Source organism: Magnolia sinica, chromosome 7 (assembly GCF_029962835.1).
Source record: "Magnolia sinica isolate HGM2019 chromosome 7, MsV1, whole genome shotgun sequence".
In the NCBI taxonomy this organism is placed as follows: Eukaryota; Viridiplantae; Streptophyta; class Magnoliopsida; order Magnoliales; family Magnoliaceae; genus Magnolia; species Magnolia sinica.
In genome coordinates, this window is record NC_080579.1 from 5,863,964 (window position 1) to 5,886,724 (window position 22,761).

The 22,761-nt window shown below is 40.4% G+C and overlaps 1 protein-coding gene across 5 annotated transcripts; it reads left to right on the forward strand.

Moving 5' to 3' along the window:
- Positions 1-247: 247 nt before the first annotated feature.
- LOC131250943 (SNF1-related protein kinase catalytic subunit alpha KIN10-like) lies at positions 248-12,043 on the forward strand. 5 transcript variants are annotated; one of them, XM_058251360.1, is made up of 10 exons: positions 248-434; positions 943-1,127; positions 2,192-2,374; positions 2,467-2,598; positions 3,564-3,749; positions 5,480-5,569; positions 6,056-6,139; positions 7,752-7,901; positions 10,026-10,271; positions 11,713-12,043. In XM_058251360.1, the coding sequence occupies exons 1-10, from the start codon at positions 248-250 to the stop codon at positions 11,827-11,829; spliced, it is 1,560 nt and encodes a 519-aa protein (XP_058107343.1). In that variant the 3' UTR covers positions 11,830-12,043. The 5 variants fall into 5 exon arrangements, with proteins under 5 accessions (XP_058107343.1, XP_058107347.1, XP_058107346.1 ...); XM_058251364.1 differs by lacking the exon at positions 11,713-12,043 and adding an exon at positions 8,001-8,057 and having other exon boundaries at positions 10,026-10,161; XM_058251363.1 differs by lacking the exon at positions 10,026-10,271.
- Positions 12,044-22,761: the final 10,718 nt, after the last annotated feature.

Consider the following 22,761-nt stretch of genomic DNA (forward strand, 5'->3'; position numbering starts at 1 on the left):
CCATTATTAGATGATAAGATATTATGGAAAGCCATCTTTGTGTGTCTGAATGGGAACACACTGTTTTCCATAGTTTTAATACTTTATGGAGGTAAAACCAAAGTTAAAACTTATTATATCAAATACGCTTAATAGAAAAAAGAAGTGTGGAACTGCCAATTGTGTCTGTTATCATCTGCTTTGTAATTTTGTTTACTACCATGAGTTGCTGTTAAGATCCTCAATGTGTGCTTTCAACAGCTTCTAAATGGAAAAGCCAAGTACAAGAGGCAGCGGATGTTATGAAAAAATCTCACCATACTATAGACTGGGGAAGACCCTCGGCATTGGATCATTTGGTAAAGTGAAGCTTGCACAGCATGTATTGACTGGGCATAAAGTTGCTGTTAAGATCCTCAATCGTCAAGTGTTAAATGATGCTGAAAGAGAAAAAGGTAAGCTCAATAAGATTGGATGGTGCTAGATAGTCAACATATTAAGGGGATCAATATGCATAGTTTCTCATGTACTCTTTTGCATAAAGCAAATTGTTAGTTTCACTTGGTCTTTAGTTTGTACAAGTGAGGCCCATGGATCAGCCATCTGGGCCTTTGATCTGATGTTGGCACTGCCCCAAAGTATCCCCATGGGACAATCCTAGCCCTTTGATCAGTGGCCCTATAAATGGACAGTTAATAAATACAAACAATGCTCCACATTCAACTGAAAAAGCCAAAGATTGGATAACTAGGATCTTCTAATGTACGAGAGTTTTGGAGCATGGTCCATCCATGCTGTCACCCATCTGTGATGTTCTGAATCAACTGAACCATGGGCTCCACTTATACAAGCTGGCCCAATGATAAGTTCTTCGTATGCTGTGACATGTGTTCTTTGGAACATACAAGTGGTTTTATGGCAAGATAGTTTCTTGATGTAATTATTTCTTTTCCTTCTTTTCAGTGATGCGGGAGATCAAGATACTGAGGTTATTTGCACATCCTCACATCATTCGCCTTTATGAGGTTATAGAGACTCGGTCGAACATTTATGTTGTAATGGAGTATATGAATTGTGGGGAACTATTCTATCACATCACCGAGAAGGGTAGACTCGAGGAGGCAGAAGCCCGCTGTTTCTTTCAACAGGTAGTTAAAACCTAAGAGACTTCTCTTGTGCAAAAGACTGAAGTTTTCCTGTTTCCTTTAAGGAAAAAAAAGGCTTCTTATCCATCTTCTTGGATGTGGGCTCAATAGGAATTACATGGCTTATTATCCCCGGATCCTTTAGTTTGTAAGGGTGGGAACCATTGTTCATTGATCCAGACCATTGATCTAATGGGTCCACTATGGATGGACCATGCACCAAAAGTCTTAATGGGAAAGTCGTACGTACGGAACAACAGTTGATGGACTACAACGCGGTTGAGAAAGAAATACAACTCCGAGAGTACTAAAGTTTGTACAACTAGGACTTTCGAGTCTATGAGGTTTTTCTGGCATGGTCCATCCATTGTGGGGCCCGTCAGATAATTCTCCACACCACCAAACAATGGACCCCAGTTCTAAACTGAAGAACCCAAGAGCAATTGCATATTTTCTGGTCGAGGATAATCAACTCGATCCTTGGCTCTGTCAATGTGATTCTTCTCTATGCTAAACTTCAGGAATCAGGATATATAACAAACTTTCAGTCGCTCTCCACTTGGAATGTAGATTTGAATTGGTTTTCTTGAGTCCAATATTGCTTTCTTCGTATTCTCACTATAGTTCTAAAACTCGATGACTCGACTTGAAACTCAGCTGAGACAACTTGACTCACTGAGATTTTGAGCTGAGCCATTGATAAACTCGCTTTTGGTATTGACCTGATCCTGACTCGGTCAGGTTGAGCAGAATTTTTAAATAAAAAATAGTTTTGGGGAGTTTCGAACCCTTAACGTCATGATGAGAAAAAAACAAACTTACTAACGCACCTGGTCATGAATCCTCTTTTATATTATACAAACAATTTGTATAATTTTTGGGTAACACAAATGTATTCCTATTTAATTATTAAATACCGCGTTGAGTAAAATAAAGACTCGTTCAAGTCTTCAAGTTGACCCAACCCAGCTGGACTTCAATTTGAGTAGAGTTTTTTGGTTTCTGAAGAATGTATTTTCTATCAGCTTCCATTACATCAAGTGTGGTGTTCTCGTGTTTTAAAATAGATTATATGTGGTGTTGAATTCTGCCATCTCAACATGGTGGTTCATCGAGACCTCAAGCCAGAGAATCTGCTTTTGGATTCCAAACGAAATGTCAAGATTGCGGATTTCGGCCTCAGCAATGTCATGCGTGATGGTCATTTCCTCAAGACAAGCTGTGGAAGCCCAAACTATGCTGCTCCTGAGGTACACAATACACGATGATTTGGAATGTCTATTTAAGGTGGTTGATGCAGAGTCTTGCTTTACATGTTCATGTTCGAATGATTCTTGTACAGGTCATTTCCGGTCAGTTATATGCCGGCCCTGAGGTTGATATCTGGAGCTGTGGTGTCATCTTATATGCTCTTCTTTGTGGAAGACTCCCTTTTGATGCTGACAATTTTCCACTTTTGTACCAGAAGATAAAGGTATGGTAAATGCCAAAGAATTTCTCTTCCAGGCTTTCCTTCTTTGGGTAAATGTGACAGAAATTTTGTTGAACCCACACCTCTATATGCACATGTGTTTACATGTGGGAGATTTGAGCCATGCATAAATTGAGCCCTTACATGTCTTGGCCCAACTCATGTGGTCGTTCAAGTTATCAGGTGGGGCATAAATATGTAAAATGAATGGATAGTTTGAGAAAAATATATTGTGAGAGGTCCATATTTAATCTACACGAAAGGCCCACCTGATGAGTGGTTACAAGGTGAGGACCATCTAATGCCTGGATAGGATGTCCCTTATGCGGTTGAGGTCGACAGGTGTGGCTGTATGGGAGTTCTCTGTAGGCTTAGCAGAGCATATATATTGAGTAGGGGTTTTTAACGCAGAATTCCCCGACAGTTCTGATTTTAGCAAATAATGTCTACACTTTCGTAGAATACGAAAAGGTGCTTTTTGTTGAGTGAAACGACTTACATGTCAAGCATTGTGGGGCTGGTGTGGCATGTTTATGACAGCCAACCCGTCCAACATTTGCATCCAACCATGATGTCCATATGAACCAATAATTGGGACACTCTAATCATCAGGTGGGCCACACGTAAATTTGGAGGGTTTTGGGTGGTGTACATTCTTTTCTATGGTGTGGGCCTACTTGATGGTTGGATGATTTTTGGTTCATATGATCAGAATGGCGGGTTACACCTGTTGGATGGGCTACAAAACGCCTTGACTCTACCACCCTCTTAAGAAAAATAATAGATGAGGGCATTTTAGTCATTTTACTCGTAAAAAGAATTCTATGGTACTTTAAAAAAAGTCAAGGTGTTGTCTAGTAAAATTATCAATGCTGAAGAGGCTCCTTGTACAAATCCCAAATTGTTAATACATGCAGTATTTTTAGATGCAAGTTGTTTTATATGCTTGTTACCTTCTTTGTCATCAGAGTGGAAAATGCACCCTTCCTAGCCATTTGTCTGTTGGAGCAAGTGATTTGATCACCCGGATCCTTGTTGTGGATCCAATTAAGCGAATGACAATTCCTGAGATTCGTCAACATCCATGGTTCCAACATCATCTTCCCGGCTACTTAGCTGTTCCTGCAATAGATGTGTTGCAAAGAGTGAAACAGGTACTACACTTTCTTACCACTTGATGCATTATGTAACATGGGCTACCCTCTGATGTGTGTACATTGTAACTTCCCAAATGGTGGCAACTCATCCACCACACATGTGGCACTAATCCAGACCTTCCAATTTGGAGGTCCCATTGTGGATGAAGCCTACCTTGAAAATCACACTAATTAAGAAACATCAAGTTTTAGCCTTCAAATGGTCAGTTAAAATAAAATGGACAGTGGTCCAAATTCAATGGTCAACACCAAATAAATAAGATCATCTGATCAGTATAAATTTTGGCTATGCTCCATGCAAAACAGGCCCATGATTTGGATGGTCTGGATTGATGTACTAGACTGTTTGGATTTGCTTGGCTGTACTAGACCGTTTGGATTTACTATGTTTAAATGTTGGCTATGCTCCATCAATTGTTTGGATTGTACTAGACCGTTTGGATATGCTCCAACCTGACTAGTATCTATGTAGAGGGGTTTAGGCTTAGTGATAGGTGACTGAGATGGTCACCTTGTAGTGAGTTTGCATCAGTAATCGTAATAGAAAGAGTGGTCCAACCTTTCCATGAGTCATTCCTTTTTATTTATTCTTCAGCAATTGGAGTTAGCTACGTCGAGTATTTCATTCCCAATGGAATTATATTCATAGGCATATATACTCACATGCTTGCATTGGTTCACATCAGACTCCGTTTCTTTTGGAGATCAAAGCATACATCTTTTGCTCAATGAGTCTATACCCTGAATGCTGTAATTTCATCTCATAAGGGCAATAAAGCCTTTACGAGATGATGATCTTGACACTAATATCATGGCTTTTGAAGAACAGTGGTTTGATCTTTGTACTTGCATGGACTTGGATCTTGTATTTTGGAGGAAGATGTTCTTTAAAAATCTAGTGGGGTCATAATCCAATACCAACTGCGGGTTTTTTGAGCGAAGATAGGGCATTTGATCTGAATGATTGGCGGAAGAGGATTCCTAAAAGCTGGGACAAGGATACAATGATGATTGATTAATTCACAACTTATTCATGAATGATTCTATAGTTTATGAAAAGTCAAAAAAGAAAAAAGAAAAGAAAAAAGAAAAAAGAAAAGCACTTGTGAAAAAAAAAAATTAGATTTTTCTTTCTTTCTTAACAATCCTGAATCTCTTCCAAAATTTTTGAATAAAGTCTAATTGCAGTGCAGATTTTTTTTCTGCATCCAATTATTTATGGACATTGCTTTTTTATTTTGAATTTCCCTTTACTTATATATCTTTGTTGAGCTTTGCTAAGTGCATATGTGTGGGCAATAAAGCTCATGTACACATGGCATGATAGGTCTGAGGTCCAATTAATCTATCAGAAAGGAACCACTATATTGATGCCCTGGCCCAAGAATCAGGTTGATCCACTGGTCAGGTGGGCCACATTTTGCAAAACAGATATACAGCTCTGAAAAACTTGGCTGAGGTTTTCTAATCCATCCACCTGTTTCAAATATTGGGACCCACATGCTGTGTTGACCAGATTTATTTTTGGGAAAATACATAGAAGGTAGGACCAACCTGATGGATGGACTAGATCTGGCACCTATGTGCCATGTTGGCACATGTGTGGTGTGTACACGAGCTTTATTGCATACGCTTGTGCGCTTAGCAAGGCTCTTTGTTCGCCACTTGGTCATGACTATGTTATTATTTGCTAAATAGCTTCCTTGTTTACCTCTATTTATTATCAGATTGACGAGGGAATACTTGATGAGGTGGTTAAAATTGGGTTCAACCGCTATGAAGTGATTGAGTGTCTTCAGAATAAAATTCAGAATGAGGTTTTCTTAGCCCCCTTTGGTTCAGCTCTCCTTGCTAGAGGACTTAAAAAGGCTCCCAATGCATTATGATGTCTTCTGGGTCCTTATGCACCACTTCATACAAGTGTGGTCCATGTTTCAGTAATCTAGACTGTTGATATGATGTGCCCCGCCGTGGGGGGATCGCCCATATTCTCCCAACTTGAAAGATACTAACCCTTCGATTGGTGGCCTAGAAGAAAATAGTTAAGAAAACAATACAACTGTCCAGATGAAAGGCCAAAGATCAGATGGCTAGAATGTTCTGATCCAGTAGATTTGGAGAATCCCCATCCATGGGCAACCAACACATCAAGAGTCAAGATAAATCCTGATCTATGGCATTTTATTTCAACAGATGATTAGAACCAAGGGGCCCCACTTGTAAGGACTGGGTGCATCGGGACATTGTAATTTTTTGCTAGCGTAAGAATTAGGGCAGCGAAGCTGATCTCATGACATTTTCAGGCAACGGTGACATATCAATTGCTGTGTGACCAACAATTTCGTGTTTCCAATGATCATCTCGGAGCTGATCCAGGAGAAGCCTCTGTGAGTACATGACTTGCTATGTCGTACTAGAAATAGAAAAGTAAAGGGTGTGTGTATGAAAGTGGGTGGGTGTAGATATCAATTCCCCTGTTTGGATTCGTGGAAAAGGAATTGAGGAAATAATGTTCCCATGTAACAACATTTCTAGGAAATTGTGGGAAAGAAAAAGTAGTTTCCTCTGATTGTTTTTGAACAGGATTTTCTTGAGAATTTCACCATTTACAAATATGTTGTTTGTAAAAATGGAATTTTTCATGGAAAATTTACTTGGAGAGGGAAGGTACCGTGTGTGGTGTTGAAGATGGACTGTGGCACATGTGCATGTGTGAGGCACTCGAAAAAGAATGGTGACACATGTGGAACGCGTGAAGATGGATGATGGCACATTTGGGGCTTGTAGACGATAGTGCACATGTGGCTTATTGACATGTGGAGCACTTCAAAGGTGGCTAGTAGCACATGTCGAACATTGGCACATGGGTGGCACTTCAAGATTGATGGTGCACATGTTGCACATGTGGCATATTGGCACATGTATGGCCCTTAAATGATGAATGGTGGCACATAGGGAGCACTTGATGATGGTCAGCACTCAGCAGCACATGTGACTAACATGTGGGGCACTTCATAGAGAGATGGGTTGCTTCCCCTCAATTTCTTAGAAGATACGTTACGAAGGCATGGGCAAGGAAATGAAAAGGGAGCATTTTCCATTTACTAGGAGAGAGGGAAATGGACATGTCCTTTCCAGGAAATTTACAAAAACAAACAATGAAAACGTTGTTTCTGTGTAAACAGCGTTGCTTGGAAACAATGTTTCCCCAGTTTACGATTCAGCAAATCCAAACAGGTCCTTGAAGAAATGATAAGTTCTCAATAGCAGAATTCAAAATAAGAACACCCTCAACCATCCAAAATGCTCTTGGTCACTGCTGTTGGTTTCTCAACCCACATCTCTTTTGCTACCTTCATGTGGACCCGCCACACAACAACAAATGTGATTCTTCAGCCCACATTACTATGAATATTGGAATAAGGTTCAAAATTCTAACCTGTCAATCAAATACCATTTCTTATCTTTCATAACCAACTTGCCTGTTGTTGATTAACTTCAATTTTCTTGTGTAAGCTTGCAAATTAAGTTTTAGATTGTTCTTGCTACTGTTGTGACAGTTTCCATTAAATTCTGATATCATTACAATTTCAAAAATCTGCAAATGCAGTTACAAAATGCTTAGTTGACATTCTAGTAGTTGGCAATATCTTCAGAAGAACAATTCAATGCTCGAACCCAAGGATATTTAAAGTATCCTCAGGCCTTTTGAGTCTCTACAAGAGGGGCACATGGTTTGGTGATCTAGACATGGATGGGCCATGAGCCCAAAAACCTCACCCCATTCTGACCATTCTAACCATCTGGTCCTTGGCCTGCAAATTGCGTCACTTGTCGTCTCGACAGTTTCGTTCGCTTTTGCTAATGTTGCAACTACAATGTCTTGAATTGCAGTCACGAGATAGGCAGTTGGCATTTTAGTCTTTGTTGGATATATAAATCTTCAAGTGTTTTGAGTCTGTTTAACCAATCATTTCTTCTCCATCAATGTTTCTCCAGGGAAGCATTTATTCTAGTTCGAACTGCATTGGTCCCACAACTTCAGTCCCTGTGCACAGTATGCAACAAAATGAGTATATGAATCCGAAAGAAATATCTCCAATGTTGCAGTTTCCTTCTGTAGAAAGGAAGTGGGCGCTTGGGCTTCAGGTCATTTCATTTGTACTCCATTCCGATGACAATCATTTCTTTATGATCTTAAACTCTATATGTGGCTAACATGTGTAGGACACTTGGGCCATGTAACAGGAGGGATTGCTGTCTTGATGAACTAGCCCAGTAATCTGGCCGGTAAAAAATCACCAGGTAGGCCACACATGTAAGGAAACAATGGACGGTCCAAAAGAATTTGGCGATGATGCAGGGCATGAAAATTAAAACATGCTATGCAAGATTCTAGGCTTTAGATCATACTAGTTTAGAAACAATTTCACAAAATTCCACATTCCACATAAAGTCAAGCACTCAACAAAGGGAATCTATGTGGGTCCAGGCCTACACATGCCAGGGCTGGATCAATTAAAGTTATAGACCAAATAATGCTCAAAGGAGAGAAGATTCAGCTATACACGCACAGAAATATTTCCCCAATTCAAGGGATTCACAAATTTCAATTCAGGGAACCCTAGGGTTGAAGAAAAGGGTGTGAAAATTGGGATTTAAGATAATCTAGAGTTAGGGTTAGGAAAATCAAGTAAGAGAGGAGTGAAATAGAGGAAAGAGTGAAAATTGGGATTTAAGATAATCTAGGGTTAGGGTTAGGGAAACCAAGTAAGAGAGGAGTGAAATAGAGGAAAGAGTGAACCTGACACTAGCCCGCGCTTATGGACAGCAGGCCAGGCCTGACGCATGTGCACTGGTGGCTGTCCGCATGTGCGTGGGGCCCAAGAACCCAGAAAACCCCTCCTTGGGTTTGGTCGGCCAAGGCTGGGCTACAAACCCCCCAAGTTTCGGCCCAATTCGACGTATGGTCCGTACGTGGTGCTCCGCCGAAGTTTCAGCCCTTCTACAGGGCCAAATTCCGGAAATCTGCTGTAGAGAAGGAATAACTGTAAAATAATGATGGATTTGCAAGTGGAATGACTGTAGGAGAAGATGAATATGGATGGTAGAAGGTAGGGGCGAATCGGGATGGGTGTGGCTTCGTACCACGGTAGTTAGCCCTTCGAAGAAGGGAGAGTTTCGTACCCAATTAGGCTTCCACAACTCAGAAAGGAGCAGGAAAACATAGAAATTTTATTCAATCTTCCATCAGAAAAAGACTACAATGGGTGTCTATTTATAATAAAATCTTATAACCCAAAACTCGTGCCATGTGCGTAACCTATTACTTAGAAATGAAGTAACCATAAATAACAACTAATCAAAGCAATTTAAACCGTCCATGATGTTCCTAATACAAAAATAACCAAAACTCAAAGTACTAGATTGTTTAGAATAGTGGGCCACGATCATGAGAACCCATGATGGGATTCACATGACGATCGGGTTCACTCCAAGGGACCAAAACGCAATCCTCTAGCTAGGAGGCCCTCCCTGGACGTCGTCATTTATCCAGATCGATAGTGGGGCCCTCCTCCTCCTTGCATATGTGTGTAGGGGCGTGCGTGTGCGCGTGATGTCCCCATCAGGCGAGTTCTTATAAACCAACCATCATTTTCATACATTTGCTGCCCAGTTGACCCGCCGGATTTTTAGCCAAGTCATCTCATAGGTAGGAAAACTCTATATTTTTCAAAAAAAAAAAAAAAACCCTCATATAATTGATTAAGTGCTTAAAACTCCCTATATTTTGAAATATAGGAAAGAAAAAAAAAAGATTTTTGGGGCAAAAATGAATTAAACAAGTTAAAAAGAAAACAACCTTTGGGTATGACTTAGAAAATAGAAATTGGTGGAGGTGAATTTTTTTTTTTCTTTGTAGAGATGGATCGATTTGTATGAGGATTAAATTACCTATATCCATTATGCTCATGCATATAGAAAGTCTAATTTTTTAATTGAAGTTTTCTCTTTTAACCTTATTTATATATAATACACACACATGGATATATGGCCATTTTTTTACTGTTTAAAAAAAAAAAAAAAAAAGAAGTTAATAACTGTATTAAACCAGAACTTCTCATTTTCCATTTTGCTATCTATCTGTCATCTATACAGCTCAGATGTCCTACACATGCTAGTTTGCCACATGCCCATAGAGGTGTGCCTGTGGGTCTAGCAGAAGTGTTGATGAATGATTGTATATTTTACTGACCGTATTTACTTTTACAGTCTTTAGCTCCACCTCACGTGATAATGACTGAGGTTTTGAAAGCCCTCCAGAGGTTGAATGTGTGCTGGAAAAAGATTGGAAATTACACCATGAAATGCAAGTGGTTACCCAGTTTTCCTAGCTATCCTGGAAATGCACCCAATACTACTCTGTGCATGAATGGCTTCTCTACTGACGGGCCTTCTATTGTCGAAACTGACAGAGTTGGCAGCGGATCAGATAATGCTGTTAAGTTTGAAATGCAGGTAATCTGGTGCTACTTACTTCATGGCTCAGTTTCATCATTGGCTTGATGGTTGTGCTGAAAATGACCAAAGTGTGCCTGAGCTTCTTTGGAATGACTTTGTTTGTAAACAACTTGGATGGTTCTTTTTCAGTGACTGATGATTTATTGCCAATCTTGCAAAATATAGAAAGTTACAAAAAGATTCGGTAGTCTCTCTCAATTGTGAAAGTAATATCAGTTCAAAAAAAGAAAAAAGAAAAAAGGAAAAAAGCAAAAAAGCAAAAAAGAAAGTAATATCAGTTCAGGGAAAGCAGATGGTGTTTATCACTTGCACATGTTTGGATATGTGGAATCCCTGGGTTTTCTACAGAAAATAATATCCAATGGTCATTTCCTGCTGATTGTAGAAAATTGGATAAGGATCCTAGAAAATGGGGTCGTGTTTGGGTATCAAGTGGAATTCTTGAATTCATTAGACAGCAGTTACCTCATTTCTTGTGCCTGAGAAATCTGACCGTGGATAAGAGCGATGACTACTGTGTCAAGGTCACGTATCCAAACAGCCCAATTGTCTTGTCAGTGGAAACCGATTTCTATTTCCGCATGGGTTCTGTGTATCAAGATTTGAACCATTCCTCTGGTGGGCCTTACCATGGAGGGGCATAGACTGAAAATCACACTGCAGACAACCCAACCCTTCCACTGGAGGGTTTTTCCCAACTGATCATCAATGGTACTTTATTTATTTCTTCTAATCATCCATTTTCTTTACTCAAAGTCCTCCAATTAAATGGCATAGATTTGCAGGAGTGGTGTTATTTTTTCATCATGGCCCATCCAAGGTAGGGGGCGCAGCCAGATGTGTGGTTTCGATATACCTTTCATTTGTACAAGAATAGAGTTGCATATAGCTTAAGAAAATAAATACTTCACTCTTTAAGTCTTTCCCTTATTATAGTAGCTGATAATTTCATAGTGAAAAGTAAGCAATATGAGTCTTCTTGTCTTTGTTGAATGACGATTTTCCAGGAATTCCCTTTTGTGGAGTAAATTTCATATTCTGGCTGCACATGACACTTGATACACAGGCACTTAGAAATGGTATGCATGACATTCATTTACTCAAATTAAATAGACTAAATTGTGGAGCTTTGCAAATATCAGGTTGGTTGGACAAGGCTAACCTCTGATTGTTGACACTTGTTTGTTGAAAAAAGATCATTGGATATTTTTCATTATTAACTGTCCAATAAATATCTACAAATCTTTAGTATGTGGTCCATCTAAACTGTTATACATAATTTGAATGGTTTAATTTGAATTACTTGAATGAAAAATGTGTGGTGTCCAAGTATAATTTCTAAGTGCCTGCTTATCATCTATCTCACTCTGCCAGAATATCAAAGTATTTCTCTTCCTTTTTGAGTGGTGTTCTTAATGTAATCTATCTTGTTGTACAGCTTTACAAAACTAAGGAGGAGAAGAAGTATCTACTCGATCTACAGAGGGTCAATGGATCACCATTTCTCTTCCTTGAAATCTGTGCTGCATTTCTTGCCCAACTTCGGGTTACATGATCTGATTCTTGTGGATTTTCACACATCAAATTTTGAATTTCTTGGATTTTCTCATATAGAAGGATATTATGTTTGGATGTACATAGGCCACACAAAAACCACTTTCAGCTTTCCCGTCATTGTAACAAGCTCAAATGTAAAAGAAAGGTTTGTCCAGTTTACTTCCTTACATTATTAGCTTCGAAATTTAAGATTTGTCCAGTTTACTTCCTAACATTGTTAGCTTGGAAATTTGTACATTGAGAATATCCTACTTTTCTGAGCTTTTTGGGCAAATGTTTGTATTGTAGTGTTTAATACATTGTATTGTAATGAAAAAAACTGTCATGATTTGCATGGTATACTTGGGTCTTTCAGTTTGTACAAGTGGGGCCCATGGTTCTATAATCGAGACCATAGACTGTTGGGCATGACCGGGGATGGAACACGATCCAAAATTTTCCCTGAATGTGGACTGTTGCTGAAATCATTTCTCTTCTTGACTGTCTTTTTCACAGCCCACAAATCAAAAGGTTAGGATTTTGCCATCAAGGAGATTGATGTGGTCGATGGATGATGGGGCCTGCCAACAGTCCGATGGATTGGATTACTGAACTACTGGCCACAATGGCCCTAGTAAACTATGCATATACTCAAATGGAGGATCAGATAACTCTTGTTTAAATACACTGATGAAACTTCCATAAGATACCATATTGCAATATATCAGGAAATTGAAAACTGATCACTAACAACCAGTTGTAGGCTTACTTAAATGATAGGAAAAGGGCCCGCCAAACGGATATCTAACACGAAAATTTGTATAGGACTTGGATATATGACTATTTCTAGTTAGTTATATGAATATAAAAGAAAAAGTACCCACAAACACACTAAAGATAGATCTTGATAAGGTCATCATGGAATGCTATTGTTTTAATGAAATCTTTTCTTTCTTTCTTTTTTATTATTTTGTTATTTTTTATTTAATAAAGGTGGGTGGTCTTTGACTATAAGACATTAAATGGTTTATGGGACCAATCTCTGCTTTGTTATTTGATAACAACTAAATATATAGGAAAACCTAAGATCTATCCAAGTTTTGAATATTCCAAAGATGAGATCTATCTAAGATTTGGATATCTCAAAGATAGTAAAAAATACAAAATATCACCTAATCTAATCAGATTCCTTTCTAGCTTCGATTTTATTTTATTCCAGGATCCTATCATGAAGTTAGGCAAAGCAACAGCAACAGAGTTTAATAAAATAATGCATGTGTCATAGAACTTCAAATGGTAGAAAACATGGATTGAACGAGTATTTGCATGCTACATGCGTGGTTTCAACCTGGTGTGCATGAGCACGTATGGTGTTTGGTTTTTCCATACCTTGATTAAGGTAGTGTTTGGGTGTCCACCCAAATCAGCATTTGGTTGAATCTCCATCCAGACTGCCTCTAAGGAATTGTTTGGTTGAAGCTACCCAAATCGCGATTCTTTGATCACATAGCTTCTGCCATCAGACCCAAGTTTTGAAAGGATGCAAGTTCATCAAGATCTCCAAGATTCCAATTAGAGCTGGGCACGGGACAACTCGACTCGGTAAACTTGACTCGTTTGATCGATTCGAACCGAGTGGGTGAGTCGATCTGAATCGAGTTGACTTCGTCCAATCTGAACTCAAACAGTGTTACATTCGAGTCACCCAGTAACTCGACTCGACCTGAAATCGAACTCGGAACTGACTCGACTTGATCTGAAACTCAACTCGTATATATATTTAAAAGAACTCAGATGTGACGTTTCACATCTGAGATGTAGCTGATGGAGAGGATCCAATTCTGGCAAGTGAATCTAGGCTTTGAGTGGTGATTTCAGCCTTTGAATACCCGCTGCACCCTACTCGACTCGGTGCGGACTCGACCCGACTTGGTACTTGTGACTGGATCAGACTCGGTCCAAATTAGTCCAGGCCAGACCCAGACTCGGATCGGGTCAGGCATGCTAGACTTGGTACCGAGTCGGTTCAAGTTCGGTTCATGCCTATTTCAAAACCGGATCAAGTCGGGTCAGCTCTAACTCAGTCTGACTAGGCTCGATGCCCAGCTCTAATTCCAATGCATGGATTTCATTGTCACATTTCTTCCGTACATTACCAAATGGATACCACTAATTTCTATCCTGATCTCTGATTATTTAAAATAAACAGGTGCACAAATTATCTGGAATATAAGAATGACTGAAATTAGGTGAGCTGATAACAAACTGCCAAAACAATACAAGCATGCTGCCATTTTGTATTTTTTATTTTTGGGGTAGCGGTCCACATTCCAACTGAAAAAGAAGACCTTAAATAGCAGACAGACATGGGCCGTCTGGCATTCAGTTTTCTCCATGACTAAGCTTTTGGCAACGACTTGTGTTCTTGGGCTAGTGCTTGCGTGCGAACTCGGTTGGACTGAGGAGTTGAAGTCGGGTTTGCAGATGAGTGGGAAGGGTGCCAATGCACCACAATCGCCAGCTTTATTGGGATGGCTGGGACAGAAAAAGATGGTGGCTCAACGGTTGAGATTGACAGAGGGATGTTTGAACAGCTTCAGGCCCACTTCACAGGGCCATAGCCCGGGTGTGGGGCACACCGATCATGATTGACGGTTGGGATTGTGTATTTGTGTATGATAAGATGTGATTATTGTATCTTGCTCTGGTGCTTAGATATGTTAAGCTGATGGATTGTATCCGGTTTTCTACATCTCTGGGTCGGACGTAATCCGCTTCCGTTTCATGAGTTGGTTTTCTGATTTTGAGGTTGTAAGGTTGGTATTGGAAAAAGCTCTGTAGCCACCATGATATATGTTTTATTGAAACCGTCCATTCATGTTGGGAGCTTATTTTAGGGTATGAGCCAAAAAAATGAGGCAGATCCAAAGCTCAAGTGGACCACACCACAGGAAGTAGTGGGGATTAAACGCTTGCCATTGAAACCTTCCTAGGGCCCAACACGATGCTTATTTGCCATGCAACGTGTTCATAAGGTCACACAGACATGGATTAAGGGAAAATATAAAACTTAGCTTGATCCAAAACTTCTATAGCTCACAAGAAGTTTTCAACGATAGGCATTCAATTCCCACTGTTTCCTGTGCTGTGGTCCACTTGAAATTTGGATTTACCTCATTTTTGGCATGATTATCTAACTTGAGATAGTAAAATGGATGGACGGCATGGATAAAACACATGCATCATGATGGGCCCCACATAGCTTCGACCAGTACCAACCTTGGTACTGAGAGGTCACTATGTAATTCGAGTCTCACTATGATATCACTCTATCACAAAATCATGATTTAGCTGTTACTTACCATGTGGGGCCTACTTTGATAAATGTATTTATATCCACGCCGTCCATCTGTTTTCTCAGTTCATTTCATGATGTTAATACAAACTTAAGCAGATCCAAATCTCCAGTGGGCCACACCACTGTAAAATGTGTCAAATGACCAAAAAAAAAAAGTTTTTTTTTTAAGGCACCAGAAGTTTTTGTTCAAGCTGATATTTGTATTTTCCCTTTATCCATGTCTTTTTGACTTATCAACCGGTTGGATGGAAAATAAACATTACAGATTTTCTTACAATGAGCCCTGGAAAGTTTTTAACGGCCAGAGTTCAATCAACACAGTGGTCCACTTGAGATTTGGATCTGCTTAAATTTTGAGACAGCACTGATATATAATATATTATGAAGGTGGGCCCCACGCTAGTGTTACCCGGGTAACACCTGATCCACTCTCCTCAACACGTGTGGGACACTGTTGAGGGGAGAGGACGGGTAATACTTTAGTGGGTTTTACACTTACCGTGTGGGGCCCACCTTGATGAAGGTATTGTATATCCACACCGTCTATCCATTTTCTCAGCTAATTTCATTATGTTATTATGAAAATTAAGCATATCCAAATCACCTACATAACACACTAATGTAAATATGTATATACGGACGCGGATTAGCTACTAACTTGACAGTAGCGAGTCCACTACTGAAGTAACTTCACCACGTTCTTTGAGCCTACCATGATGTATGTGTTTTATCCACACCATTCATTCATTTGGAGAGATTATTTTATGGCATTATACGAAGAATGAAAGATGTCCAAAGTTTAAGTGGATCTACCGCAGAGAACAGTGAGGACAGTGACACCCACCATTAAAACCTTCCCAGAGCCCACCATGATGTTTATTTGAGATCTAACCTATTTATAAGTTAACAAAGACATGAAATAAGGGAATAAACAAATATCAGCTTAATCAAAAACTTCTATGGCTCAAAGACGGTTTTAAGGGTAGGCGTTCAATCCCCACTTTTTTCTGTGGTATAGTCCACTTTAGCTTCGGATTATGCCTTAAAATGATCTCTCCAAATGTATGAACTCCTTAGCAGGATTTCACCACCTATGGAAGCTCGAACCCTTACAGGGTGTTGAAATTTTATTTTATTTTATTTTTATATTATTATTATTATTATTTTTTTACTACACCCCACTGCCAGTTCACACTTTAGCCAGACTAGCACTCAAGTGACCGGGTTCTGTGGGGGTGCGCGCGCGTGTGGAAAAAAAGAAAAAGTGACCGGGTTCTGTGAGCCCACCATGGTGTATATTTCGTATCCACACCGTCCAACTATTTTCAGATATTATTTTAGTGCATGAGTTAAAGAATGAATGAATCAGATCCAAAGTTACAGTAGGTCCCACCACAGAATAGTGAGGAGAGTGATGCGCACCGTTAAAAACTTACGAGGGCTACAAAAGTTTTCAATCAAGCTAATATTTATGCTTTCCCTTCTTTCATGTATTTTTTAACTTATGAAGAGGTTGGATCTCAATTAAACATTATGGTGGACCTTAGGAAGGTTTCAATGGTGCACATCACTCTCCCCACTGATTTCTGTGGTGGGGTGTACTCCAGCTTTGGATCTTTCTCATTCTTTATATAATGCCCTAAAATATCTCTCCAAATAGATGGACGGTGTGGATACAACACATAAATCATGGTGGGGCATACATGACTTGGTTACGTAACTTCAGGTCTCGCAATTCAACTTGTAAGCAGCGAATCCGCGTCCGATACGCTACCGACGACCCTCCGGTTGAGCAGCGAGATTCGCTACTGAAGCTACTCAACAAGTTCTTTGGGCTCCACCATAATGTATCTCTTGTATCCACACCGTCCATTCATTTGGAGAGATCATTTTAGGTCATCATCCAAAGAATGAGGTAGATCAAATTCTGGAGTGGACCCACCACAGGAAACAGTGAGGAGAGTGACGTCCACCGTTGAAACCTTCCTAAGGTCCACCATGATATTTATTTGAGATCCAACCTGTTCATAAGTTCACAAAGACATTAAGTAAGGGCAAACACAAATATCAGCTTGATCGAAAACTTTTGTGGCCCTTATAAGTTTTTAATGATAAGCATTACGTTTTCTGTGGTGGGGTCCATTCCAGCTTTGGATATGACTTGTTTCTTTGGCTCATGCCTAAAATAATGTGTCCAAATGAATGGACGGTGTGGATATAAAACATACATCATGGTTGGACCACAAAATTAGGTGACGTCACTTTGCAGGAAGTCTAGCGACTCAACCTGTCAGCAGCTAATCCGCGTCCCACGCAATCTCGTTCTCCCAATTTTCAAGAAGCCGATTCCTTGACGTGCTACACCACCGGCGACGGTGGCACGTCGCCGTGGGACGCGGATTGCGTACTTACCCCGCCCGTCCTTAGCTCCGAACGGGCAGTTCTGTGGGCGGGCCCACCGTGGTGTATATGTACATCCAAACCGTTTATCCCTTTTCTCGTATTATTATCAGGCATTAAAACAAAAATGAGGCAGATCCAACATCAAATGGATCACACCACAGATGACTCTGGTATTTAATGCAATTGACATTTAATGCTTTGTGCATTTTAATGCAACTAAGCTTATTATTTAGTGTGGTACGCTTGATAGTTAGATCTGCCTCATTTTTGTTTAGATGCCTTAAAATAATCTGATAAAAGGGAGAGACGGTTTGGATGTACAGTTACATCACGGTGGGCCTGCCCACAAAACTGCCTGTTCGGAGCTAGGGATGGGCTGGGCTGTACGCATTCCCCATCCGTCGGCGTGACCGAGTTCCGTGGGATGCGGATTGTATCCTACCCTGCCCGTCTCCCGGAACGGGCAGGAGCTTTAAGTGGCCACCATGATATATAGGTCTTATCCACACCGTCTATTTATTTTTTTTCCATATTATCTTAGAGTATACACTCAAAATTGAGGCAGATCCAAGGCTCAAGTGGACTACACGGTGGGGATTAAACTCTCTCCGTTGAAAACTTCTTAGGGTTATAGAAGTTTTAGATGGAGCTGATATTTACATTTTCTCTTCCTCCAAGTATACATAATTTTATAAATAGGTGGACAGAAAATAAACATTAAGGTGGGCCCTAAAAAAGTTTCAACGGTGAGAATCATTATCACCAATGCTTCCTTTGGTATGGTCCACTTGAACTTTAGATCTTCCATATTTATGGGCTTCTATCTTAAAATGATAAGAAAAAATGCATGGACAGTATGGATAAGACCCGTGCATCACCGGTCACTCAAAGCTATTGCCCGTTCCCACCTAAAGACGGTACGGGGTAGGACGCAATCCCCGTGCCATTTTCAAGAAGCCGATTCCGTGCTGTGCGACACGGACGCGGATTGCGTCCTACCGCCGCCGGGATGGTAATCCGTTTGGCAGTGCTCTGTGGGGGCCCATTGTGATGTAAGTATTTTATCCACACAATTAATCACTTTTATATGATTATTTTAAGATATGAGTCAAAAATTGAGGTAGTTTCAAGGTTTAGGTGGACCACAGAGTGGGGATTGAACATCCACCATTAAAAACTTCTTGGGAGCTAGAGAAGTGTCAGATCAAGCTGAAATTTGTGTTTTCATTTCCTCCAAGTCTGCATGACCTTATTAATAGGTTGGGTGGTAAAAAAAACAACACTGTCCCTTAAAAAGGTTTCAATAGTGGGTGTCATTGTTACTGCAGCTTCCTTTGATGTGATCCACTGGAGATATCTTAAAATGACATGAGAAAAGCAATGAACGGTGTGGATATAATACTTACTTCATAGTGGGCCCCACAGATCCCTGCCAGGACGGATTGCTGTCCAGGCGGGGGTAGGACGCAATCCGCGTCCGACACCAACCCGTGGGCCCACAATATGTGTTATATCCACACCGTCCATACAATTTCCAAACCTCAATCAGACCAAACCACGAAAAACAATGCGTATTAAACGCCTGCCTTTGAAAACTTTTTGCCAGCCACAAATGTTTTTGATCAAGCTGATTTTTGAGTTTTCCCTTCATCCACGGTCAAAGATTCAACGGTGGGATCATTATCTCCACTGCTTTCTATGATGTGGCCCACTTGAGCTTTGAATCTAGCTCATTTTATGCCCATGTTCTAAAATGATCTGGCAAAATGGATGGACTGTGTGGATATAACACATACATCCTGGTGGGCCCATAGAACTTGACGTCAACACACTACGGTGGTCGGTGGTGTGTATTACACCACCCAATCCGCTTTCCCTATTTTTGCAAAACTCAAGCCGTCTTCTCGTTTCCCCCTCTCCCTTCCATCCTTCCTTTCTCATCTCGCCCATCGACTACCACTCCACTTCCTTAACCTCCGTCGTTTTTGTTTGAGATCCTTTTCGTCCGTCGTTTTTGTTGGAGATTTGTAGCTGCGATCATCTTCAATATGGTACGTCGCACAAAGAACAAGAACTCTATAGAGATGGTCACAATAGAAAATCAAAATGATATTATCTCTCCAAATCCCACATGGAATTCCCTTTCTCTAGAAGAAAGGATTTCCTTATCAAATTTTCATGAAAATCTCATCTTCGAAATTCTCCTTCGGATTCCACCTACATCTCTTCATGAGCTAAGGCGTGTATGTAAAGAATGGCTACACATAATCTCCGACCCTTATTTCATCCAGTCCCACCTCCATCGACTCCAACTACAACCTCATATAATTCAAAAATTTACGAATTTCAATGGTGAGACTTCTTCCCTTGATGTAAAAGATTCCGAAATGAATGTTCATAGTCTGAATATAGGTTGCGTGGGGGATATCTTGGTTTCTTGTAATGGGTTGCTTTTGGTAAGATACAAGTCAGATATTCACATCTCCAATCCTGTTACGAAGAAATTGCTAAAGCTTCCCACATGTTCTACATTTTCAGATTATTACCGTCGATTTGAATTCTGGGACTTAGAATTTTTTAGGTTTGGGCACGCGCCTTCGACAATGGAATATAAAGTGTTGCATTTCTTCCCTCACCAAAAACAACAACACTGCGAGATACTAACCTTAGGTTCGAATGAATGGAGAAGGGTTGCTGGCCAGTTTCGCAACCTGCCATTAAAAATCAATGAGCAAGTAATGTTGAATGGGGTTTTGCATTGGGTGGTTGGTTATGAATACATAGTGTCTATGAATGTTGCTGAAGAGACGTTTTATGATACGCCATTTCCGAGTTGTGTCGCTCCACCTTATCATAAATCTCGCATTCATCAAACTTTCTATCTTATGGAGATGGGAGGTTATCCATCTCTTATGGTTCGCATCTCCGAAGCTAAATTCGACGTGTGGATCTTGAAGGATTTCAAGAGGAAAGAGTGGATGAGAATGTATAGCATTGATGGGGCTGAAGTAGGAGGCTTCCTTATTCCTATTACTGGTTTGAGAAATGATGAAGTGATATTAATACGTGAGAAAAGATGGAGCTTGTTCTTGTGCACCTACAACCTGAGACTCCAGAAGATGGTTGATGTAAGAATGTATCCAGAAATGTTTCTGATTGTCTTTGACATGATTCACTTCCATAGCCTTGTTTCTTGGAAAATCCATAGCCAAAGTGGTTGAAGCTGTTTGAAAGAAGATGAAAGTGATTGATCATAGTAATACTTTAGGCATACATATAGTCATGGTAATACTTTGAATATAAGTTTTATGATTAGTCTTTTAGATGAAATTACTTATTGGTTATCTGCTCATGGTTATTTTTGTTCTTTTTCAGGTTTTTTTTTGTGTGTGTGTGTGTAATATCCACCTTGTCCATTCATCATCTATAGTAGGGCAGGAGAAAGTGGGAGAAATTCAAGTGGGCTACACCAAAGGAGAAATTGGGGGATGAAAACATCCATGGTTAAAATCTTCTTAGGGCCATGGTAATGTTTATATGCCATCCAACCTGTTCAAAACTTCTAGGGCCCCTAGAAGGTTTCAAGTGTGGGCATTCAATCCCCATTGTTTTTTGTGTGTGTGCGAGGCAGCGGATGTCTCATGTCCTGTGGCATACGGTGGCTAGAGCTTGTCACCGGATGACACGACTTGACAAACTTGACTCGTCTGACTCGATCTGAATCGAGTTGACTTCATCCAATCCGAACTCAAACCAAGTCGAGTTCAAGTCACCCAGTAACTCGACTCGACCTGAAATCCAACTCGGTACTGACTCGACTCGATCCGAAACTCGACTTGTACATATATATTAAAAAAAAACTCAGATCTAACATTTCAGATATGACGTGTCAAATATGAGATGTATAGTTGATGGAGACGCTACAATTCTAGCAAGTGAATCTAAGTTTTGAGTTGTGATTTTAGCCCATGGATACCCGCTGCACCCAACCTGACTCGGTCCAGATTAGTCCAGGCCAGACACAAACTCGGATCGGGTCAGGCATGCCCGACTCGGTACTGAGTCGGGTCGAGTTCGGGTCAGGCCTGTTTCAAAACCAGATCAAGTCGGGTCAGCCCTAACTCGGTCCGACTCGACTCGATGCCTAGTTCATTAAACAGCATCGGATGCTCCTAGTTACACAACAATATTTGTACAGACTAATCAATCATCTGAACTATTCATTGGGTTCAACCAATTTCGCAGGCCAGATTAATAATCACATGTAATGGATGGTTCAACCACATATAAAATGGATGGTTCATATTGTTTATGGAACAAATGGTCCAATCAATAATTCTAACCATCCATTTGGTGTGTTTCTTTGTATATTTGTTATTGTATTAAACAACCACTTGGGTCCTTACTCATGCCTCGGTGGTAAACTCACAAGAGTTTCAACACAAGGTCAGGGGTTAGAGTACCCATTGTGGTGAAATCCCACTTAGGTGTGAGTGCATGTTTAAAAAAACAGCACCGTACAATTTAAAGTGAGCCCTGTATCATCTCTTCATCTAATTGCATCTGTATGCTTCCATGCTGAAGGAGCATTTAAAACTTTTCACTTTTCATGATAACCCTCCATGGGCCTGTTTGGACACTGTAGGTTTGAAGTGATGGATATGATTATTTAATGGGTCAAACATAAGCCATCCATGATAGTGCCCACTCAATGGAAGGTTCTGATTATCGGTAACCTTCCCACATGCATAGTGGAGAGAGAGCTCTACCATACTCCATTACTACCTGATCTACAATATCATCTCCCTCACAATCTCTATGGGCCCACCGTGATGTCTGTGTTATGTGTTATATCCACTCTCCACATCCGTTGTGCAATGTCAGGAGGTGAGCTCAAAAATCAGGTAGAATCAAAATTTGAGTGGGGATTGAACTCTCACCCCTGAAACCTTCTTGTGGCTCACAGAAGTTTTAGATCAAGCTGTGAGAATCCCCTTACGAAGGGGTGATGGCATGTAAACACTGTGGTAGGGGCCCCAGAAGGTTTCAGTGGTGGGTGCTACAATCTTCACAGTTTCTTGTGGTGTGGCCCCCTGATGGATAGAGTGGAAGTCTTGAGGTCATTGCGGTGAACCCCATAGAGCTTTTATTTAAATGGGCACCCTGTGTCAGGGTTGTCTACAAGGCATA

Bases quoted from the DNA above. Each gene is read 5' to 3' on its own strand.
- LOC131250943 (XM_058251360.1), top strand. From the start codon at position 248: ATGGAAAAGCCAAGTACAAGAGGCAGCGGATGTTATGAAAAAATCTCA. The intron at 2,375-2,466 runs GTACACAATACA...ATTCTTGTACAG, and splicing joins CAAACTATGCTGCTCCTGAG to GTCATTTCCGGTCAGTTATA. The intron at 3,750-5,479 runs GTACTACACTTT...ATTTATTATCAG, and splicing joins TGTTGCAAAGAGTGAAACAG to ATTGACGAGGGAATACTTGA.